This window comes from Cydia splendana, chromosome 24 (assembly GCF_910591565.1).
Source record: "Cydia splendana chromosome 24, ilCydSple1.2, whole genome shotgun sequence".
Taxonomy (NCBI): Eukaryota; Metazoa; Arthropoda; class Insecta; order Lepidoptera; family Tortricidae; genus Cydia; species Cydia splendana.
Window position 1 is genome coordinate 7,676,012 of NC_085983.1, and position 21,141 is coordinate 7,697,152.

The following is a 21,141-nucleotide window of genomic DNA, read 5'->3' on the forward strand; positions in this document are numbered from 1 at the left end:
GCACCATGAAGACCATTTCTACATTGTGGGCGTACAGGCGGCCTAGAGAGTTGCGTCTCGTTAGCCCTTGGCATGTTGCATGCATGCGCCAGTCACGCCAGCTCGGTGTTGGAGCGTCCTATCTGACAGGAGGGCGGTCGGGCGGGCGGGAGGGCGGTCTGACGCTGTGTTCACTAGGACCGCCAGTAAATTGCAAGCTTACCACAGCTGCGTGAAGGCTCTCCTTATCACGCCGTCACAGGTAGCAGACTAGGCTGGGAGGTGGAGACATCCATACCAAGTCGTATCACCGGCAGCTGCCAGAAGAGACGTGGTAGCAGTTCAAAGAGTCTGTTAAGAAATACCGTGACACAGTGCGAAGGCTCTCGAAATCGGAGGCTGGCCAACAAGGCGCCTATCAGGCGCAGATAGTCTCGGCGGCTTCTGGGCGTAGCTGCCACTCGGGCGCGCAGTGAATTCTTGATAAACCGTCGCCCTCGGGGGTTGTACCGACCTGGTAAGTAGCAAGGAACCAGCGCGACCTGTAGACGATCTGCTGGCATCAGCAGTTTTTGCGACAGCCGTGGTAACGGAGGGGATGTAGTGTCGCCGTCGTTTTATGTATACTGTAGTGGTGCGGTTGTATGTTTACACTTCTGTCGTCAGCGCTGCAGATGTGGCCCGTTAACGGTTACTCTTCACTGTAAGGGCCTTACCTCGTACATTGTCTACCAATATTGGAGGTTGTAACGGACTGCTTGCATAAGATGAGGAAGAAAGTGGCGCGAGGCTTTCGGCAGCTTCGTGTTGCTGGGGACTGCGAAGGTGTCACCTTCCTCCATGAACTAAAGTTTGCGAGTTTGAGACTGAACAGGAGGCATTGAGTCTCATTTCTGCGAGAAACTCGGCAGCAAGGCAGGCCTGTATGTCGCGAAAAAGAAAACTTTCAATCGGGGTGTTGTGCCGCGTGTCCCACGTGATGTCTAGGAGCGTGATAGTTTAATTCGCTTTACCCGAAGAAACACCCTATATCGAGCTAGTATAGGGGTATGGTAGCATGCTTTTAAGGAAATCGAACTAATGAAATCAAGTCTAAAATCGATTTTGTAACAAAACTGTTTCGATAAAGTCAAAGACAGACAGATGGAAACTGCTGGAGTCCTCCTGGCCCCTTTCTCTTAGCACCGGAAACTCAAGCTTGTTCAGGCGCAGCGGGTTTATTTGTCCCATTTTGTTTATTATTGGCTTGGCGCACGAGTTCGTCTTTGTAAGACGGAACTTAAGCTGGAGAGCGCGGGCAAGCAGAGATAATTATGTGAAGTCTGCAGACCTTTTCGATGCCTTTCACCTCGGTTTTGAGCGGTCGCACAGGGCCTTGTCGCTAGCTGTTCTTCGGTTGGATCACTCCATGGCCTCGAGAAGTCATAGGAACCTCGAAGTGGCACGGCCCTACGTCGATCAGCACCTTTATGAAACCCGGGAACACGACGTATTTTCCTCTGAGTATCGACATATCTTACCGCTTTCAACTCCGGGCAGTCGAGCCACGCTAGGACGAGGCTCCTTACGACCTTGTCTGCCGTCGCCGGAGGACTCCTTAACCGAAACCAAAAGCTTAGCGGTCTGTTCGTGCTATGGCACCATAGCTATAGGCGCCTGCGTACCTCAATGGGACCATGTGGACAGGACAAAACTGATACTGTGGCGCCCAGCGCAGCTTGGTAGGCAGCATCGGCGGCAGGTAAGTTCGCGGTGGTATTCTTGCGAACAGAACATGGGCGCCATTGCAAGGGACGACATCGTCGTGGTTGCAGCATCGGTGGACAGGTTCGACGTGATTGTCGGTGCCATCATGGCAACCGCCGCCGCTCAGGAGGCGCCGGTGCGTGAAGCTAGAGGCGTCATCGTGGCGGCCGGCTCGGGAGGCACCGGTGCGTGAGGCCGGGCGGCGCTATCATGGCGGCCGCCACTGGTTCGGGAGGCGCTGGTGCGTGAGGCGAGGACCCATCGTGGCGGCCCGCTCTAGAGGCGCTGTCGCGTAAGGTGGGCGGCTCCATCGTGGCGGCCGCCGCCGCCGGCTCGGGAGGCGCCGGTGCGTGAGGCGAGAAGCGCCATCGTGGCGGCCAGCTCGGGAGGCACCGGTGCGTGAGGCGGCCGCCGCCTGGCTCGGGAGGCACTGGTGTGAGGCGAGAGGCGCCATCGTGGCGGCCAGCTCGAGAAGCGCCAGTGCGCGAGGCGGTGGTGCCATCGTGGCGGGCGGCGCCGTTGTGGCGGCCGCCGCCGCCGGCTTGGGAGGCATCGGTGCGTGATGCGAGAGGCGTCATCGTGGCGGCCAGCTCGGTAGGCACTGGTGCGTCGTGAGGCGGGCGGTGCCATCGTGGCGGGCAGAGTCATCGAGCGGGCGGCGCCATCGTGGCGGCCACCGTCGCCAGGCTCAGGTGCGTGAGGCGAGAGGCGCCGTCGTGGCGGCCAGCTCGACAGGCGCCGGTGCGCGTGACGGACGTTACCCGCACGGGAGGCGCCGATGGCTGGCTCGTAATTGCACGCATCATCACGGTGACACTGCTGCCCTCGGCGGCGCCATCGTGGTGGCCACCACCGGCGCGTAGGTAACCAGCGACGTCATGACGGACGGCAACCAACGCGGCGATCGTCGCTGTACTCGTAGCGTTTCCACTGCTTCCACGTAACTTACCTTCCTTCCATTCGAGCAGTCGGGACGCAGAAGCGGTCCGCCTTCACCTTGGCGCCAGGACGGGATCGAGAGGTCCGCGATCCACCCGCGCCGCGACCGCAGCAATAGGAGCGGGCGTGTGCCTCTCGGAGTCCCGCGGACTGGAAGCGCCCGCAGCCACAGAAGCGGGCGTGTGACGTCTCTCGGAGTCCCGCGGACTGGAAGCGCCCGCAGCCACAGGAGCGGGCGTGTGACGTCTCTCGGAGTCCTTCGGACTGGAAGCGCCCGCAGCCACAGGAGCGGGCGTGTGACGTGGAAGCGTCCGCACCGCGACTGCAGCAACAGGAGCGGGCGCGGCCTGGAAGCGTCCGCACCGCGACTGCTCTCGCGGGCTGGAAGCGTCTGCACCGCGACTGCAGCAACAGGAGCGGGCGCGGGACAGGAGCGGGCGCGTACTGAAAGCGCTCGCACCGCGACTGCTCTCGCGGACTGGAAGCGTCCGCATCGCGACTGCAGCAACAGTAGTGGGCGTCCCGCGGACCCCGTACCGCGACACCTCGGGCTCCGGCCCGCAGCGTCGCGGCGTCTCGGGGTCACCTTGGACGACAGCAGAAGAAAGTCGACGGCGCGCGGGGGCCGGGGCCCGGGCGGGGCAGGGGAGCCCCCGTCGCGTCGCAGCTAACGACACGAGGTACTCCCAGGTTAATACGACCTGCCCGAGAACCGTCCTTTAGTGTCGAAGTAACTTCTGAACGCCAATAAAACTAGAATATCATTAAACTGGCTCACCGGATGGTTCGTGACAATCCAAACCTCCTTATCGGCGAAGCGCGGCACGCTGCAGCGGCGCGCGCAGGCTGCCCGCCGCCCGGGCGCCGCGCCCGCCGCCGCAGGCACGATGACCGCACGTTCCCTCTCCGATGCGGAGCGACTTGCGTTACCACTTGTTAACGAAAACTACTGACGCACTTCCTACTTCGATCTCGAAAATGCGAGTTAACGGTAACGATTTTAGCAGCATGGAATGTGAAAATTAATTTAGCAAGAAAAAAGTGGGTAGAATCGAAAAGCACCGTTCGATGACTTCGATCGCGAGACCGCCAAAAGACTAATATGTAGTAGCGATCTCTGCTATATCTCACTATTTAATCGACCGAGCTTTGGATCGGAAATGTTAAATTAAAACACCATGCTGCAAAAATATACGCAAAAAAAGTATTTGCGGACCATCGGTCAGACGGTCGACGAAACAATGACATGGTGGCGGCGAGTCGCGGGAAGCGAGCAACGGATTGCAGTGAGGGGAAGCGGAACAACGTCACGGCGTGGGGCGGAGCGACTACATAGACGCTAGCGGCATCTATCGGTCACCGATCGCGTTACTCTCTCAATGAACATCTCTGACGTAGAGTACGGAACACATAATATCCCATATAATTCTGTAAAAAAATAAATGTTGATATTTATTCATAACCTAAAATATATTTGTTATACATAAATATATTTGTTAAAGTATTTGAACAAATTAAATTATTTCAGAAAAATATTTTAATTTGTTTTTATCAAGTAGAAACACTACTAAATAAACCTTGGCCTTGGTCACTTTTTCTTAGTATATGACATTTATTTCAAAATATATTTGTTATTCCATTGCAGATGTAGCTGGTTTTATAAGGGCACCACGGACGCGCGATATGTGCCCTACACGGAGGCTGTAGCAGAGAAATTAGAGGTAAGAATAATTATTTATTATTTTAATTATATATAAGGTAATTCGCCAGTAACCCCACCCCAAACCAAAAATGAATTCTATTTACCTATAAATAGAATTCATTTTAGTGTAATAAGGTGGCCAGTTATTGAAACCTTATACTAAAATGTTTATAATACCGTTTATTATAGGACATTTTACACAAATTGACTAAGCCCCACGGTAAGCTCAAGAAGGCTTGTGTTGTGGGTACTCAGACAGATATATATAATATATAAATACTTAAATACATAGAAAAACAACCATGACTTATGAACAAGTATCTGTATCATCATACAAATAAATGCCCTAACCAGGATTCGAACCCGGGACCATCGGCTTCATAGGCAGGGTCACTATCCACTAGGCCAGACCGGTCGTTTATAGGTCAATGGAATTCATTACAAGCTTTTATTTAGTTTCACCTGACCGTTGTCTGTCTGTCTGTGTGTAATCAAATCTTGCAAGTTAAATTGGATCCACATCCCGGTTTCCGATTGAGCTGAAATTTTGCATACATACGTAAGTCGGGTGACAATGCAATATTATGGTGTCATCGAGCTGATCTGATGATGGAGACCGGAGGTGGCCATAGGAACTCTGTGATAAAACAACGAAACCTAATTGTGTTTGGGGTTTTTAGAATTGTCTCGATAAGTATTAGTTGCCTGTGGAAAAAAAAGTACAGTCGGTGATAAAAGTTTGTACCAAAAATGAAAATTTTGCCAAAAACTTATTTTTAGTTTAGGGCGGCCAGTAACTGGCCAATAGCGCCCTTTTCTAGTATTTTTAATTGTGTATATGTAGTTTACCAAGTTTTTCAGTTATTTACGATGGTTCTAATAAATACATTATTACTTTTCTCCTTGCTCCATTTTCACATGTCTCTGTTGACTGGTAGAGAATGCAATTAGGCATTAAGTCCATTATTTTTGTATTTTGTGTAATAAAGTTTAAATAATCTATAAATTGTAAATTAAACTTGTTAATCACAATGAAAAAAAAAAACTATTACAACAACAAAAACAATGACAATTTGATTTAATTGAATGACAATTTATACATTATAATAATGTGATACGTCCCACAATAATACGTAAAACCTACCTATAATGCGTGAAAGGCACTGCTCGTTTGTCGGCAGAGTGGGTGAAGCGACGAACAGCATTGTTAATGTAGTGTACACAACCTGCTACTGTATGAGCAAGATTTCCGCTGCACCTAATAATTAAGTACCTACTTTTTAGGGTTCCGTACCCAAAGGGTAAAACGGGACCCTATTACTAAGACTTCACTGTCCGTCCGTCCGTCCGTCCGTCCGTCCGTCCGTCTGTCACCAGGCTGTATCTCACGAACCGTGATAGCTAGACAGTTGAAATTTTCACAGATGATGTATTTCTGTTGCCGCTATAACAACAAATACTAAAAACAGAATAAAATAAAGATTTAAATGGGGCTCCCATACAACAAACGTGATTTTTGACCAAAGTTAAGCAACGTCGGGAGTGGTCAGTACTTGGATGGGTGACCGTTTTTTGTTTGCTTTTTTTTTGCATTATGGTACGGAACCCTTCGCGCGCGAGTCCGACTCGCACTTGCCCGGTTTTTATAGTTTATAAAACAGAAAAAATATATAATAAGATCATGGTATAATAATATACTCCGCCTGGTATCCCATTCCCGTCTTTTCTAGGTCACCTAACTGACACAAGCCTACGTCATCATGCGACAGCGCTATATGATAATATGCGATGGCGCTATATATAGCGGCCATGTTGTTGTGACGTAGGCCTGTGTCACTCTGGGAATAGAAGACCATGTTTTATTAGACTATGATATAGATTAAAGTTTAAATAAATATGAATCCAGGTGGAGTACCGTCACGGCATAACGACTGGCGAATGGCACCGTCGTCTCGTACTGCCGAACAACGAGCTGGTAGTGATGCACGGCCCTGCAGTCATGGTGCATTTCCTGCAAGGCGGCGCCACTGATGCGTTCAGTGCACCCAATGTAAGTTGTACCTTAGAGTTATATGGGATAAGATAAGATAAGATAAGATAATCGTTTATTTGATAAAACACGAGTTATAAATAAGATGTCAATATATACAAATTCGGCATCAGACAGTGCCTATCAACCACAGTGGAGTCACGCATTCTGACTTTCTTCGGCCATGTTTCTCGTCGTGGTAATGACTCCATAGAGCGTCTCGTAGTGCAGGGAAAGGTCGAAGGCACCAGGCCACGTGGTAGATCACCAATGAGATGGACAGACCAGATCAAGGCCGCAACTAAGTGCTCGGTTTACGAATGTACCCGGAAAGCTGCAGTCCGCGACGAATGGCGCCGTATTAGCAAGATCATCACTCATCGAGATTCACAATGATGACCACGACCACTCTGGCAAGAGTGTACCGACTAAGAAGAGAATATACAAATTCAGTTCTTTACATGTCTGGCTGGAATTTCAGCATTCAAATATTTATCACAAAATTACATAACAAATATTAAATAAGCGGTACAGAATAATGTTGAAGAGAAAGAAAGAAAAAATGTCAATGTGTATCAATGTCAAATTACTAAACTAAATTATCTAAATATTGTTAATTATAAATAGTCGTATTAAATTTTTAATCATTCATGTCATTATCGATTTTCCAACAGTAAACTGTACAATTATTTACATGTCCGGCTGAAATTTCAGCATTCATAATCAAATTAAATTTCCAATAAAAGAAAAAATACAGAAAAAATAAAAAATGTTAATGTGTATCAATGTCAAATTCCTACTTAATTAAATCCTATCTAAAATTATTAATTTTAAAATGTTGTTTTATATCATTTAAGGGTCATTCCACCGTTTCGGGTGTTACACTTGAACTCATAAAATAAGGTTTTATTCGATATTGTAACAGGAACTAGGAGGTTATAACTATTGATTCATCTACTACTTTGATAATATTTTCCTTTCCTGTACGCACATTATTAAAGTATAAGAGCAATAACGAGAGAATCACTAAAAAGTAGCTGTTTCGGGCGTTACGGGAATTGGCCTATACCTTCTGACCATCAGTACCAAAATGCATAATTAAGCGAATTTTATCAAGTAAGCTCCAGTTTTATTAATGTCCAGTAATAATAGTTAGTATAGTCTACTGAAACACTGAAGTAACACTTAGTATCACTTTTTATTTAATTTTAATAAAATAAATTACCTGTTTCGGGTGTTACTCATGGTTCGTTTCGGGTGTTACGAGTACGAAATTAAGACAGATTTATACGAAATTATGGCTCATTTTATTGAAATTATTGTCTTTTTAATAAATTCGATTAAAAATATAAGTAATAAATGCTGAATTATTTTAAAATACATTATCTAAACAATAAAAACTGTTTCCCGAAGATATTATAATTATTTTTCTTTCGATGCGAATATTTCCGAAAATATTCACTTAATCAAAAACTTGTTGATGGTGACACCTATTCATTTTGAAAGATCTATCCAACGACACCCACATCACAGGATTAAATGCAAAAAAAAATTTAAAAATATTTTTTTTGTACAGGAGCTACCATAAAGTAACATTTTTTTTCGGTTTTTTTTTGTGCCATGAAGGCTCGGTATGTTTTCTATGGAAATAGGTTAGTTTTGACTTCTTAAACCAGTTTTCATTTTTCAACCCTTTGGTAGCGTTTATTATGGAATGACCCTTAAGTTATAAAAACAATGTTCCAATAGTAGACTATACAATTTTTTTTGAAAAGCCTTTCCTTCTAGTATCCTTATCCAACAGGAATAGAATTATACAAATTTACAGCCATACAATAGCAGTTATTTTGGAACAGCTTTAGCCTTTGACGCGTCGGTATCTCTAGGTCGTGTTTTTGCCGTTTATCGTTGCCCTTTTTTTTAAACAAACCTATATTATTTTTAACAAATTTACACATTTCGAACACGTACAAGGATGGTAAAGGCAGTATTTTTTTTCTTTTAAATAATGGCTTGCAGCTATCTAAGTAGTGGGCCCCGCATAATGATCTCACACATCTTTTTTGCGCTTTAAAGACTCTATCGGCCTCGGTAGAGTTGCCCCATATTATTAAGCCGTATCGAATTTGTGATGATACATAGCCGTGAAAGGCTGCGGTTGCTGCCGCTTCAGAGACAATAGAACGCAAACGATCGAGATCGAGCTTTGCTCGGAAAACATGTAAAAACTCAAAAATGCGCGTTTTCCCAGAGATAAGATCGATTTCCCAGCATTTTGTGAGCAGGTTATTGAATATAATTTTTTTTGTTTAGTTTTTTTTTAATGGGGGGAAAAATGGGGGTTCATGATGTCTACAGCTCACAGAGCCACTAATCCTATCCTAACCTAACCTATCCTCTCCAACAGTTCACCTTCAGTAAGCGTATCTACCGAAACCTTCCCAAGTTCAAACTGCCCCTCGACCAGCCGACCAGGATCGACCATCTCCTGTTGCTGGTTCACGGTGCTGGTGAATGCCAGAAGGACAAAATTGTTAGTCCCCTAACCTACCACCTACCTACCCAAGGCGTATCCAGACTAGTAAATTTTTCGCCAATCTGATTAAATTGCCCGATCGAATCGGGATGTGCGGACGCAAACGCCAATTTGGCACGCCGAATTCAACCGCCGATAATGACCGATATTACCGATAAAATGAGGTGCGGACGCAAGAATACCAATTAGTGAGGGCAGTATTTTCGTTGTGGGGCATTTTTTTCAATTTAGAGGGCTCTAATATCACCATATATCAACTGGCTCTCAGAGCGTTGTTTTTACAGGGTAAAGTCATATCTCGAATACCAGCAATATTCAAATTAGTGATATTTAGTTATTAATTGTATTGTGATATGCCTATTATGTTAATTTTTTCAATTAATCAATTTGACATTTTATATTTATTTAAATTTATGATTATGATGATGAATTTGCACGCTTGCATGCAAGCTAGGTACAAGATCTGTAACACCATATATTGTAACATCCCCATACTGTATCAATGCAAATAAATAATTTCTGATTCTGATTCTGATTCATAAATCTAAAATTGGTGATTAAATTGGAAATTCCGCCAATTTCGTTTCTGATCAAATCGGTCGATTTGATCACCTCTGTCTGGACACGCCTTATCCCAAGGCAGGAGACCTACCGCCAATATCGATCGACGACGTCTTTCGAACGGGCCGCTCGATGACGGCTGTCTTCGCGGTAGCGAAACGTGTTTTAGCTGTCAGAATTCCCCGCAATTGAACTTCGATATTGGCGGCAGCACCCCAGGCGTGGCTCACTCCGCGATTTCGTTGCGTCGCTACAAGTACACGCGGCCCACACCAATTTTGGTGTCTAGCAATAGTGGTTGCCGCGCACCGATGCGGAACGGACGCCTGCTCGCGCTTGCGCCACCTAGCGGTCATATCTGTCGTAATAGACGCGTTTTGTTAGAGAGTGAACCTTCTTAGGTACTATTATTGATTCTGTGATTCCATCCCTTCTCCTTCCCCCTGATTTATTGCTAGTAAATAATGTAGTCAAGAAGATGGCACTGTGCGTCGCCATGTTTTTGGATAACTTAATTTGACTACGAGTCAAATCAGTTTTTTTTTTGAACTGTCAAAGCCAGATTTACGTGTTAAATCAATTTTCTTGCATTAATAGTACTTAGGGTAATTCGTCAATTACTGGCCACTGTATAAGAACCGGACACCCTAAACTAAAAATGAATTCTATTCACCTATAAACAGAATTCATTTTAGTATAATGTGGCTAGTTATTGAAATCTGGAACCTTCGCTTGAAACCTTATACTAAAATGAATTCTGTTTATAGGTGAATAGAATTCATTTTTAGTTTAGGGTGGCCAGTTATTAGCCGGTGGCCACTAATTGACGATTTACCTCCACCATCATTAAGAAGTTATCTTAATTTTTTTTCAGCAATCAACCATGCGTCCGCGCGTCGTCCGCCGCGGCATCGACGAGTCAGAGATCGAGGACTCGGAACCGTCGAGCATAGACCACCTGCTGTTACTCTGCCACGGTGTCGGCTCCGCCTGCGACATGCGGTTCAGAGCTGTCGAGGAAGTTGGTACGTAACGGAACATGTCCATACCACCTAACCCATTTTTCTCTTTTTTTAGGTTTCCGTACCTGAAAAGGGAAAAACGGGACCCTTTAGGCGATTGTGCACTACAATGAATTTTACTGTCCGGCAGTCCGAGTTTTTACGGTCCGATATGGCACGCCATTAAATGTATATAGTAGCTTGTGCACTAGACGTAATTTTACCGTCCGACATTTTACTTTTCCCCATTCCGGACCGTTTTTTTCCGGTCCGAGATGACAGCTATGAAAAACGTATTTATGCTTGTCTATTACTGCGTCTGGAATTAGTATTATTCATGACTTGGCCGGGCGGGGGGGGGGGGGGGCTAGGGGGGGGGGTGTTTCATGCTACTACGCCGCACCTGCGAGTAAAAAGACGAACAAGTGCACAAGCCAATCATCCGTTTTTTTCATGCCATATCGGACCACGAAAACTCGGACTGCCGGACAGTAAAATTCATTGTAGTGCACAATCGCCCTTATAGGATCACTCGTGCGTCTGTCTGCCTGTCCGACTATCCCCCCCTCCTTTATCTCCGAAACTACTGGGTCTAACATTTTGAAAAAAATACACAGTATAGTTCTTTGCCTATAGATGACAGGAAAACCTATTAGAAATGTGCAGTCAAGCGTGAGTCGGACGTAATTACTTAGTTTTTGATCCGACCCCTACGGGTTTTTTAAAGACATTTCATTCACGTTCCACATTAAAAAATACACCCTTGGAACGCGAGTCCGACTCGCACTTGACCGGTTTTTGAAGTGAAAACTTCTTTAGCGGCGCTGAGCACTTTTTGAGGTGGGAAAAAAATGTTAAACTCGAGACAGCGTAACGCGTAACGCGCTGACGTCATGTGTGACGGACAATGTTATTCACCAAAGAACTTTAGTCATAACGTATCATAATCAGGTCAATTATTTAAAACTGGACTTTTATATTATGCAATAAAGCTCAATGTTCTAATCTTGTACGGGCTGAAATACGAGGATCTCACAGTTACATTCTAACTTTATATCACTCCAATATAATTCAATAAAGCTACAACTTGATGAAATCGCTAATAAAAGTGAACTCTAGTACTGGTGAATAAAACTCAAAATATCATGACCAAATATATTTAGATGCGAGGTCTGCACAAGGTAACTTTACAATTTCTATTCGAATTTTAAACAATTAACCCTACAAATTTGAATTTCGAATTTTAAACAAGCTCACTGACCAGTAATTTCGGAACTAAAGTTTTTCAATAAAAAGGAGGATGGGTCAATTATACATAGTGCTGCAGACATTTTGGACTAGTCATTGAGTTTTCACTTCTGTCGGCACTCCCGGAGTGCAACCCGTTTTTTTAATGATGGTTTCTTTTATTTCAGTGGACGATTTCCGAGCGACGAGTCTGCAACTGTTGCAGTCGCATTACAGAAACTCTTACGACAACGGAATCGTCGGCAGAATTGAGGTAAACCCCCTTCTGTACGTAGTGGCACAGAATAAATAATAGGGACCGTGCGCGTTGGAGGGTCTGCCATCTTGTGGCCTGAATCGGAGACATATGTGCACATGTACATTGCCAAAGCAAGTGCTACCATCTACCGTTCTCGTCGGTTCGTTTCCTTGTGCATAGTAGGTTCTGCCATCTTGTGGGCTACATCGGAAGCATAAACGACACGTTTTCGCCTCGCGCCAAAAATCTGACGGCTCCTATGCTGCCCCCTATAGTTCATGCACGGGGCATATAGTACTACCGTACAGAAATTGATACTTCCTATAAAAGCAAAGTTTGACAGCGATTCAGGGACAAATCATGTCTCTTTCTAATATGGCACTGTCCCTTTCGGCTATTTAGGGTTGTCAAAATTCAAGTCATTATCTTATCTGTGGTCGTGCACGCAAAGGGACGTCAAGTGGTGCCAACCCTAATAATTGCTCGGAGCAATGCTGAGCCGAACGGAGCCGAGAGCCGAAAGGAGGAGTGTCGCCCCACTGGCAGTGAGGGAATTAAAGCATGAAGTGATCATCTAAAGTCCATTTTTTCTTTCCGTAGTCTAAAATGACATTTCATGTGTTACTAGTTTTTTAAGTCTTATAATTAATAGTGATGTGCTACAACCGGTACTAACCGAAAATAAACTATTGGGAGGTACTTATATTTGTTCATGAAGTGTCTGTAACACAATGAATGGTTAATCCGTGACGTGGTTAAAGGGGACACTAGGAGAGGTATTAAAAAGGGTGAAATAGTGTAGGTAATAATGCCATCATTTTGAGTAATTTAGAAATTTTGTATCCAGGTCAATACACAATATTTCTAATATTTTAAACCAAAAATACCAAAATGGCATAGCGTCAGGTCGGCAATACGTCAATGTAATTTTTTAATGTTTGGGTAGATTAGTAGTGAGTAGATTTTATTTATTGTTTATTTCCTATCATGTAGCGAGTAGATTTCATTTATTGTTTATTTTGAATCTAAAATTAATTTAATATTTATAACAAACCGACATCAAAGATCAGCACTGTTTGTTTTAAACTGGTCACATTATTTCTACGTTTGACATTTGTGGTTGTCATTTTAGTCTACGGAAAGAAAAAATAGACTTTATAGTCGGTCAAATAACTTTGTCAATAGAAAATGGCTCGAAATTCAAATTTTCTATGGGACGAGTACCCTTCGCGCCTACATTTTTAAAATTTTCCGCTTTTTTCTACTGACGGAAATGGCTTGACAGACTATAGTTAATGTTTCGAGATATTCTTTTCCGAAATTTCATATGGTCATGTAAAAACTTTTTACAGTACATGGTCTTATTTTCTCGCACTAGTGCGGGAAACAGCACTTTCCGTGCGTATGTCAATAGTTTAAAGGGCCATATGTAATATAAAACGTTGTACGATACACGTGCGAATAGGCAATTCGCAACTCGTGTCACTCCCTTTAGTTGTGTTTTAATTTATCGCCACTCGTTTTGAATTTCCTCTTTTTCGCATTTGTATCGTAAATAATTATTTTAGGGTACTTTCAATTAACAATTTAGGCAAAAGTGTCGTTTTATGGAATGGGGAGTCAAATCTCTGAATGGAAATTGTATAACAAATCCATTTATACCCAAATTTCAATTGCTTATTGTAAAAAAAATAATTAAATCGTACCTGGAATCTAAAATGCTCTAGTGCAGAAACGTATCATTTTCTGCACAGCTTTTAGAACAACAATGACCCTCTTTCAGAGCATGAGAAATGTTTTTTTGTTCCAGGTGCTCCCCATCTCGTGGCACGCGAGCCTGCACTCGGGGCCGCGCGGCGTGGACCGGCGCCTGGCGCGCGTCACGCTGGCCTCCATCCCGCGCCTGCGCAGCTTCACCAACGACACCGTGCTCGACGTGCTGTTCTACACCAGCCCGCACTACTGCCAGGTAGTAGCCTGTAGCAGGCGTGGCTCACTCCCCATCTAGCCTGCACTCGGGGCCGCGCGGCGTGGACCGGCGCCTGGCGCGCGTCACGCTGGCCTCCATCCCGCGCCTGCGCAGCTTCACCAACGACACCGTGCTCGACGTGCTGTTCTACACCAGCCCGCACTACTGCCAGGTAGTAGCCTGTAGCAGGCGTGGCTCACTCCCCATCTAGCCTGCACTCGGGGCCGCGCGGCGTGGACCGGCGCCTGGCGCGCGTCACGCTGGCCTCCATCCCGCGCCTGCGCAGCTTCACCAACGACACCGTGCTCGACGTGCTGTTCTACACCAGCCCGCACTACTGCCAGGTAGTAGCCTGTAGCAGGCGTGGCTCACTCCCCATCTAGCCTGCACTCGGGGCCGCGCGGCGTGGACCGGCGCCTGGCGCGCGTCACGCTGGCCTCCATCCCGCGCCTGCGCAGCTTCACCAACGACACCGTGCTCGACGTGCTGTTCTACACCAGCCCGCACTACTGCCAGGTAGTAGCCTGTAGCAGGCGTGGCTCACTCCCCATCTAGCCTGCACTCGGGGCCGCGCGGCGTGGACCGGCGCCTGGCGCGCGTCACGCTGGCCTCCATCCCGCGCCTGCGCAGCTTCACCAACGACACCGTGCTCGACGTGCTGTTCTACACCAGCCCGCACTACTGCCAGGTAGTAGCCTGTAGCAGGCGTGGCTCACTCCCCATCTAGCCTGCACTCGGGGCCGCGCGGCGTGGACCGGCGCCTGGCGCGCGTCACGCTGGCCTCCATCCCGCGCCTGCGCAGCTTCACCAACGACACCGTGCTCGACGTGCTGTTCTACACCAGCCCGCACTACTGCCAGGTAGTAGCCTGTAGCAGGCCTGGCTCACTCCCCATCTAGCCTGCACTCGGGGCCGCGCGGCGTGGACCGGCGCCTGGCGCGCGTCACGCTGGCCTCCATCCCGCGCCTGCGCAGCTTCACCAACGACACCGTGCTCGACGTGCTGTTCTACACCAGCCCGCACTACTGCCAGGTAGTAGCCTGTAGCAGGCGTGGCTCACTCCCCATCTAGCCTGCACTCGGGGCCGCGCGGCGTGGACCGGCGCCTGGCGCGCGTCACGCTGGCCTCCATCCCGCGCCTGCGCAGCTTCACCAACGACACCGTGCTCGACGTGCTGTTCTACACCAGCCCGCACTACTGCCAGGTAGTAGCCTGTAGCAGGCGTGGCTCACTCCCCATCTAGCCTGCACTCGGGGCCGCGCGGCGTGGACCGGCGCCTGGCGCGCGTCACGCTGGCCTCCATCCCGCGCCTGCGCAGCTTCACCAACGACACCGTGCTCGACGTGCTGTTCTACACCAGCCCGCACTACTGCCAGGTAGTAGCCTGTAGCAGGCGTGGCTCACTCCCCATCTAGCCTGCACTCGGGGCCGCGCGGCGTGGACCGGCGCCTGGCGCGCGTCACGCTGGCCTCCATCCCGCGCCTGCGCAGCTTCACCAACGACACCGTGCTCGACGTGCTGTTCTACACCAGCCCGCACTACTGCCAGGTAGTAGCCTGTAGCAGGCGTGGCTCACTCCCCATCTAGCCTGCACTCGGGGCCGCGCGGCGTGGACCGGCGCCTGGCGCGCGTCACGCTGGCCTCCATCCCGCGCCTGCGCAGCTTCACCAACGACACCGTGCTCGACGTGCTGTTCTACACCAGCCCGCACTACTGCCAGGTAGTAGCCTGTAGCAGGCGTGGCTCACTCCCCATCTAGCCTGCACTCGGGGCCGCGCGGCGTGGACCGGCGCCTGGCGCGCGTCACGCTGGCCTCCATCCCGCGCCTGCGCAGCTTCACCAACGACACCGTGCTCGACGTGCTGTTCTACACCAGCCCGCACTACTGCCAGGTAGTAGCCTGTAGCAGGCGTGGCTCACTCCCCATCTAGCCTGCACTCGGGGCCGCGCGGCGTGGACCGGCGCCTGGCGCGCGTCACGCTGGCCTCCATCCCGCGCCTGCGCAGCTTCACCAACGACACCGTGCTCGACGTGCTGTTCTACACCAGCCCGCACTACTGCCAGGTAGTAGCCTGTAGCAGGCGTGGCTCACTCCCCATCTAGCCTGCACTCGGGGCCGCGCGGCGTGGACCGGCGCCTGGCGCGCGTCACGCTGGCCTCCATCCCGCGCCTGCGCAGCTTCACCAACGACACCGTGCTCGACGTGCTGTTCTACACCAGCCCGCACTATTGTCAGGTCAGAAATACGGTTTTTAGTGTTCCGTACACAAAGGGTAAAAACGGGACCTTATTAATACTAAGACTCCACTGTCCGTCTGTCTGTCACCAAATTTTCACGGATGATGTATTTCTGTTGCCGCTATAACAACAAATACTAGAAACAGGATAAAATAAATATTTAAGTGGGGTTCCCATACAACAAACGTGATTTTTTTGCCGTTTTTTGCGTAATGGTACGGAACCCTTCGTGCGCGAGTCCGACTCGCACTTGGCCGCTTTTTTGCATAATTTTCTTAAGCTTAAATCATGTTTTGGTACATGATAATTTCCTCATAGGTAATGTGAAAAGCAGTATGTGTCACATGTTAGCAAAATTGTTTTCACCTTGGGCGTTGTTAACACTTGAATCCCTCACTACGCTCAGGATCCTATTTTAGAATCCCTCGCTACGCTCGTGACTCTATTGTAGAATCCTTCGCTTCGTTCAGGATTCAAAATACGCCCTCGCCGTAAATATGTAATTTTGCTCCCTTGTGACAGAATCTACTATAAGTAGCCTATTTTGTGTCCCACTGCTGTCTCTTTCGCCATTCGTCACGTCGAGTTTGAAGTTAAGCGACACATATGGCCCTTTAAATTCTCGACGTAGTTACGTAATGTGCTTATTATAGCACCTGGTGTCGTAATGTAGTAGATGTACTGTAAAATATATATTGATCTCTCTAATTGATCGATATGTTTTGCTCCATAGCGAAGAGCTTCAACTCACATAACATTTATTTCCAGATGATCCTAGACACGGTATGCGGCGAGTTGAACCGTATCTACACTCTGTTCATGTCTCGCAACCCGGACTTCAAGGGGCGCGTCTCCCTCGGCGGACATTCTCTAGGCAGCGTCATACTGTATGATCTACTGTGTAACCAACCGGTATGTCATCTTCCTCGCGTTATCCCGTCATTCTGCCACGGCTCATGTAAGATGATCCTAGACACGGTATGCGGCGAGCTGAACCGTATCTACACTCTGTTCATGTCTCGCAACCCGGACTTCAAGGGGCGCGTCTCCCTCGGCGGACATTCTCTAGGCAGCGTCATACTGTATGATCTACTGTGTAACCAACCGGTATGTCATCTTCCTCGCGTTATCCCGTCATTCTGCCACGGCTCATGTAAGATGATCCTAGACACGGTATGCGGCGAGCTGAACCGTATCTACACTCTGTTCATGTCTCGCAACCCGGACTTCAAGGGGCGCGTCTCCCTCGGCGGACATTCTCTAGGCAGCGTCATACTGTATGATCTACTGTGTAACCAACCGGTATGTCATCTTCCTCGCGTTATCCCGTCATTCTGCCACGGCTCATGTAAGATGATCCTAGACACGGTATGCGGCGAGCTGAACCGTATCTACACTGTTCATGTCTCGCAACCCGGACTTCAAGGGGCGCGTCTCTCTCGGCGGACATTCTCTAGGCAGTGTCATACTGTATGATCTACTGTGTAACCAACCGGTATGTCATCTTCCTCGCGTTATCCCGTCATTCTGCCACGGCTCATGTAAGATGATCCTAGACACGGTATGCGGCGAGTTGAACCGTATCTACACTGTTCATGTCTCGCAACCCGGACTTCAAGGGGCGCGTCTCCCTCGGCGGACATTCTCTAGGCAGCGTCATACTGTATGATCTACTGTGTAACCAACCGGTATGTCATCTTCCTCGCGTTATCCCGTCATTCTGCCACGGCTCATGTAAGATGATCCTAGACACGGTATGCGGCGAGTTGAACCGTATCTACACTGTTCATGTCTCGCAACCCGGACTTCAAGGGGCGCGTCTCCCTCGGCGGACATTCTCTAGGCAGCGTCATACTGTATGATCTACTGTGTAACCAACCGGTATGTCATCTTCCTCGCGTTATCCCGTCATTCTGCCACGGCTCATGTAAGATGATCCTAGACACGGTATGCGGCGAGCTGAACCGTATCTACACTGTTCATGTCTCGCAACCCGGACTTCAAGGGGCGCGTCTCCCTCGGCGGACATTCTCTAGGCAGTGTCATACTGTATGATCTACTGTGTAACCAACCGGTATGTCATCTTCCTCGCGTTATCCCGTCATTCTGCCACGGCTCATGTAAGATGATCCTAGACACGGTATGCGGCGAGCTGAACCGTATCTACACTGTTCATGTCTCGCAACCCGGACTTCAAGGGGCGCGTCTCCCTCGGCGGACATTCTCTAGGCAGCGTCATACTGTATGATCTACTGTGTAACCAACCGGTATGTCATCTTCCTCGCGTTATCCCGTCATTCTGCCACGGCTCATGTAAGATGATCCTAGACACGGTATGCGGCGAGCTGAACCGTATCTACACTCTGTTCATGTCTCGCAACCCGGACTTCAAGGGGCGCGTCTCTCTCGGCGGACATTCTCTAGGCAGCGTCATACTGTATGATCTACTGTGTAACCAACCGGTATGTCATCTTCCTCGCGTTATCCCGTCATTCTGCCACGGCTCATGTAAGATGATCCTAGACACGGTATGCGGCGAGCTGAACCGTATCTACACTGTTCATGTCTCGCAACCCGGACTTCAAGGGGCGCGTCTCCCTCGGCGGACATTCTCTAGGCAGCGTCATACTGTATGATCTACTGTGTAACCAACCGGTATGTCATCTTCCTCGCGTTATCCCGTCATTCTGCCACGGCTCATGTAAGATGATCCTAGACACGGTATGCGGCGAGCTGAACCGTATCTACACTCTGTTCATGTCTCGCAACCCGGACTTCAAGGGGCGCGTCTCCCTCGGCGGACATTCTCTAGGCAGCGTCTTACTGTATGATCTACTGTGTAACCAACCGGTATGTCATCTTCCTCCCGTTATCCCGTCATTCTGCCACGGCTCATGTAAGATGATCCTAGACACGGTATGCGGCGAGCTGAACCGTATCTACACTGTTCATGTCTCGCAACCCGGACTTCAAGGGGCGCGTCTCCCTCGGCGGACATTCTCTAGGCAGCGTCTTACTGTATGATCTACTGTGTAACCAACCGGTATGTCATCTTCCTCGCGTTATCCCGTCATTCTGCCACGGCTCATGTAAGATGATCCTAGACACGGTATGCGGCGAGCTGAACCGTATCTACACTGTTCATGTCTCGCAACCCGGACTTCAAGGGGCGCGTCTCCCTCGGCGGACATTCTCTAGGCAGTGTCATACTGTATGATCTACTATGTAACCAACCGGTATGTCATCTTCCTCGCGTTATCCCGTCATTCTGCCACGGCTCATGTAAGATGATCCTAGACACGGTATGCGGCGAGCTGAACCGTATCTACACTGTTCATGTCTCGCAACCCGGACTTCAAGGGGCGCGTCTCCCTCGGCGGACATTCTCTAGGCAGCGTCATACTGTATGATCTACTGTGTAACCAACCGGTATGTCATCTTCCTCGCGTTATCCCGTCATTCTGCCACGGCTCATGTAAGATGATCCTAGACACGGTATGCGGCGAGCTGAACTGTATCTACACTGTTCATGTCTCGCAACCCGGACTTCAAGGGGCGCGTCTCCCTCGGCGGACATTCTCTAGGCAGCGTCATACTGTATGATCTACTGTGTAACCAACCGGTATGTCATCTTCCTCGCGTTATCCCGTCATTCTGCCACGGCTCATGTAAGATGATCCTAGACACGGTATGCGGCGAGCTGAACCGTATCTACACTGTTCATGTCTCGCAACCCGGACTTCAAGGGGCGCGTCTCCCTCGGCGGACATTCTCTAGGCAGTGTCATACTGTATGATCTACTATGTAACCAACCGGTATGTCATCTTCCTCGCGTTATCCCGTCATTCTGCCACGGCTCATGTAAGATGATCCTAGACACGGTATGCGGCGAGCTGAACCGTATCTACACTGTTCATGTCTCGCAACCCGGACTTCAAGGGGCGCGTCTCCCTCGGCGGACATTCTCTAGGCAGCGTCATACTGTATGATCTACTGTGTAACCAACCGGTATGTCATCTTCCTCGCGTTATCCCGTCATTCTGCCACGGCTCATGTAAGATGATCCTAGACACGGTATGCGGCGAGCTGAACCGTATCTACACTGTTCATGTCTCGCAACCCGGACTTCAAGGGGCGCGTCTCCCTCGGCGGACATTCTCTAGGCAGTGTCATACTGTATGATCTACTATGTAACCAACCGGTATGTCATCTTCCTCGCGTTATCCCGTCATTCTGCCACGGCTCATGTAAGATGATCCTAGACACGGTATGCGGCGAGCTGAACCGTATCTACACTGTTCATGTCTCGCAACCCAGACTTCAAGGGGCGCGTCTCCCTCGGCGGACATTCTCTAGGCAGCGTCATACTGTATGATCTACTGTGTAACCAACCGGTATGTCATCTTCCTCGCGTTATCCCGTCATTCTGCCACGGCTCATGTAAGATGATCCTAGACACGGTATGCGGCGAGCTGAACCGTATCTACACTCTGTTCATGTCTCGCAACCCGGACTTCAAGGGGCGCGTCTCCCTCGGCGGACATTCTCTAGGCAGCGTCATACTGTATGATCTACTGTGTAACCAACCGGTATGTCATCTTCCTCGCGTTATCCCGTCATTCTGCCACGGCTCATGTAAGATGATCCTAGACACGGTATGCGGCGAGCTGAACTGTATCTACACTGTTCATGTCTCGCAACCCGGACTTCAAGGGGCGCGTCTCCCTCGGCGGACATTCTCTAGGCAGCGTCATACTGTATGATCTACTGTGTAACCAACCGGTATGTCATCTTCCTCGCGTTATCCCGTCATTCTGCCACGGCTCATGTAAGATGATCCTAGACACGGTATGCGGCGAGCTGAACCGTATCTACACTCTGTTCATGTCTCGCAACCCGGACTTCAAGGGGCGCGTCTCCCTCGGCGGACATTCTCTAGGCAGCGTCATACTGTA

At 48.7% G+C, this 21,141-nt stretch overlaps 1 protein-coding gene across 4 annotated transcripts in view; it reads left to right on the plus strand.

The window, feature by feature from the left end:
• LOC134802307 (uncharacterized) overlaps nucleotides 1-21,141 on the plus strand; it is a 153,451-nt gene that overhangs the window by 115,308 nt on the left and 17,002 nt on the right. Inside the window, exons 6-11 of one of the 4 annotated variants that reach the window (XM_063774891.1) lie at nucleotides 4,310-4,385; nucleotides 6,273-6,416; nucleotides 8,803-8,928; nucleotides 10,367-10,517; nucleotides 11,909-11,994; nucleotides 13,790-14,122. In XM_063774891.1, coding sequence (XP_063630961.1) covers nucleotides 4,310-4,385; nucleotides 6,273-6,416; nucleotides 8,803-8,928; nucleotides 10,367-10,517; nucleotides 11,909-11,994; nucleotides 13,790-13,987 — 781 coding nt within the window. In that variant the 3' untranslated portion in view covers nucleotides 13,988-14,122. Of the gene's footprint in view, nucleotides 1-4,309; nucleotides 4,386-6,272; nucleotides 6,417-8,802; nucleotides 8,929-10,366; nucleotides 10,518-11,908; nucleotides 11,995-13,789; nucleotides 14,123-21,141 lie in introns of those variants that run through there. The other 3 variants (XM_063774889.1, XM_063774892.1, XM_063774890.1) reach the window with 3 other exon arrangements.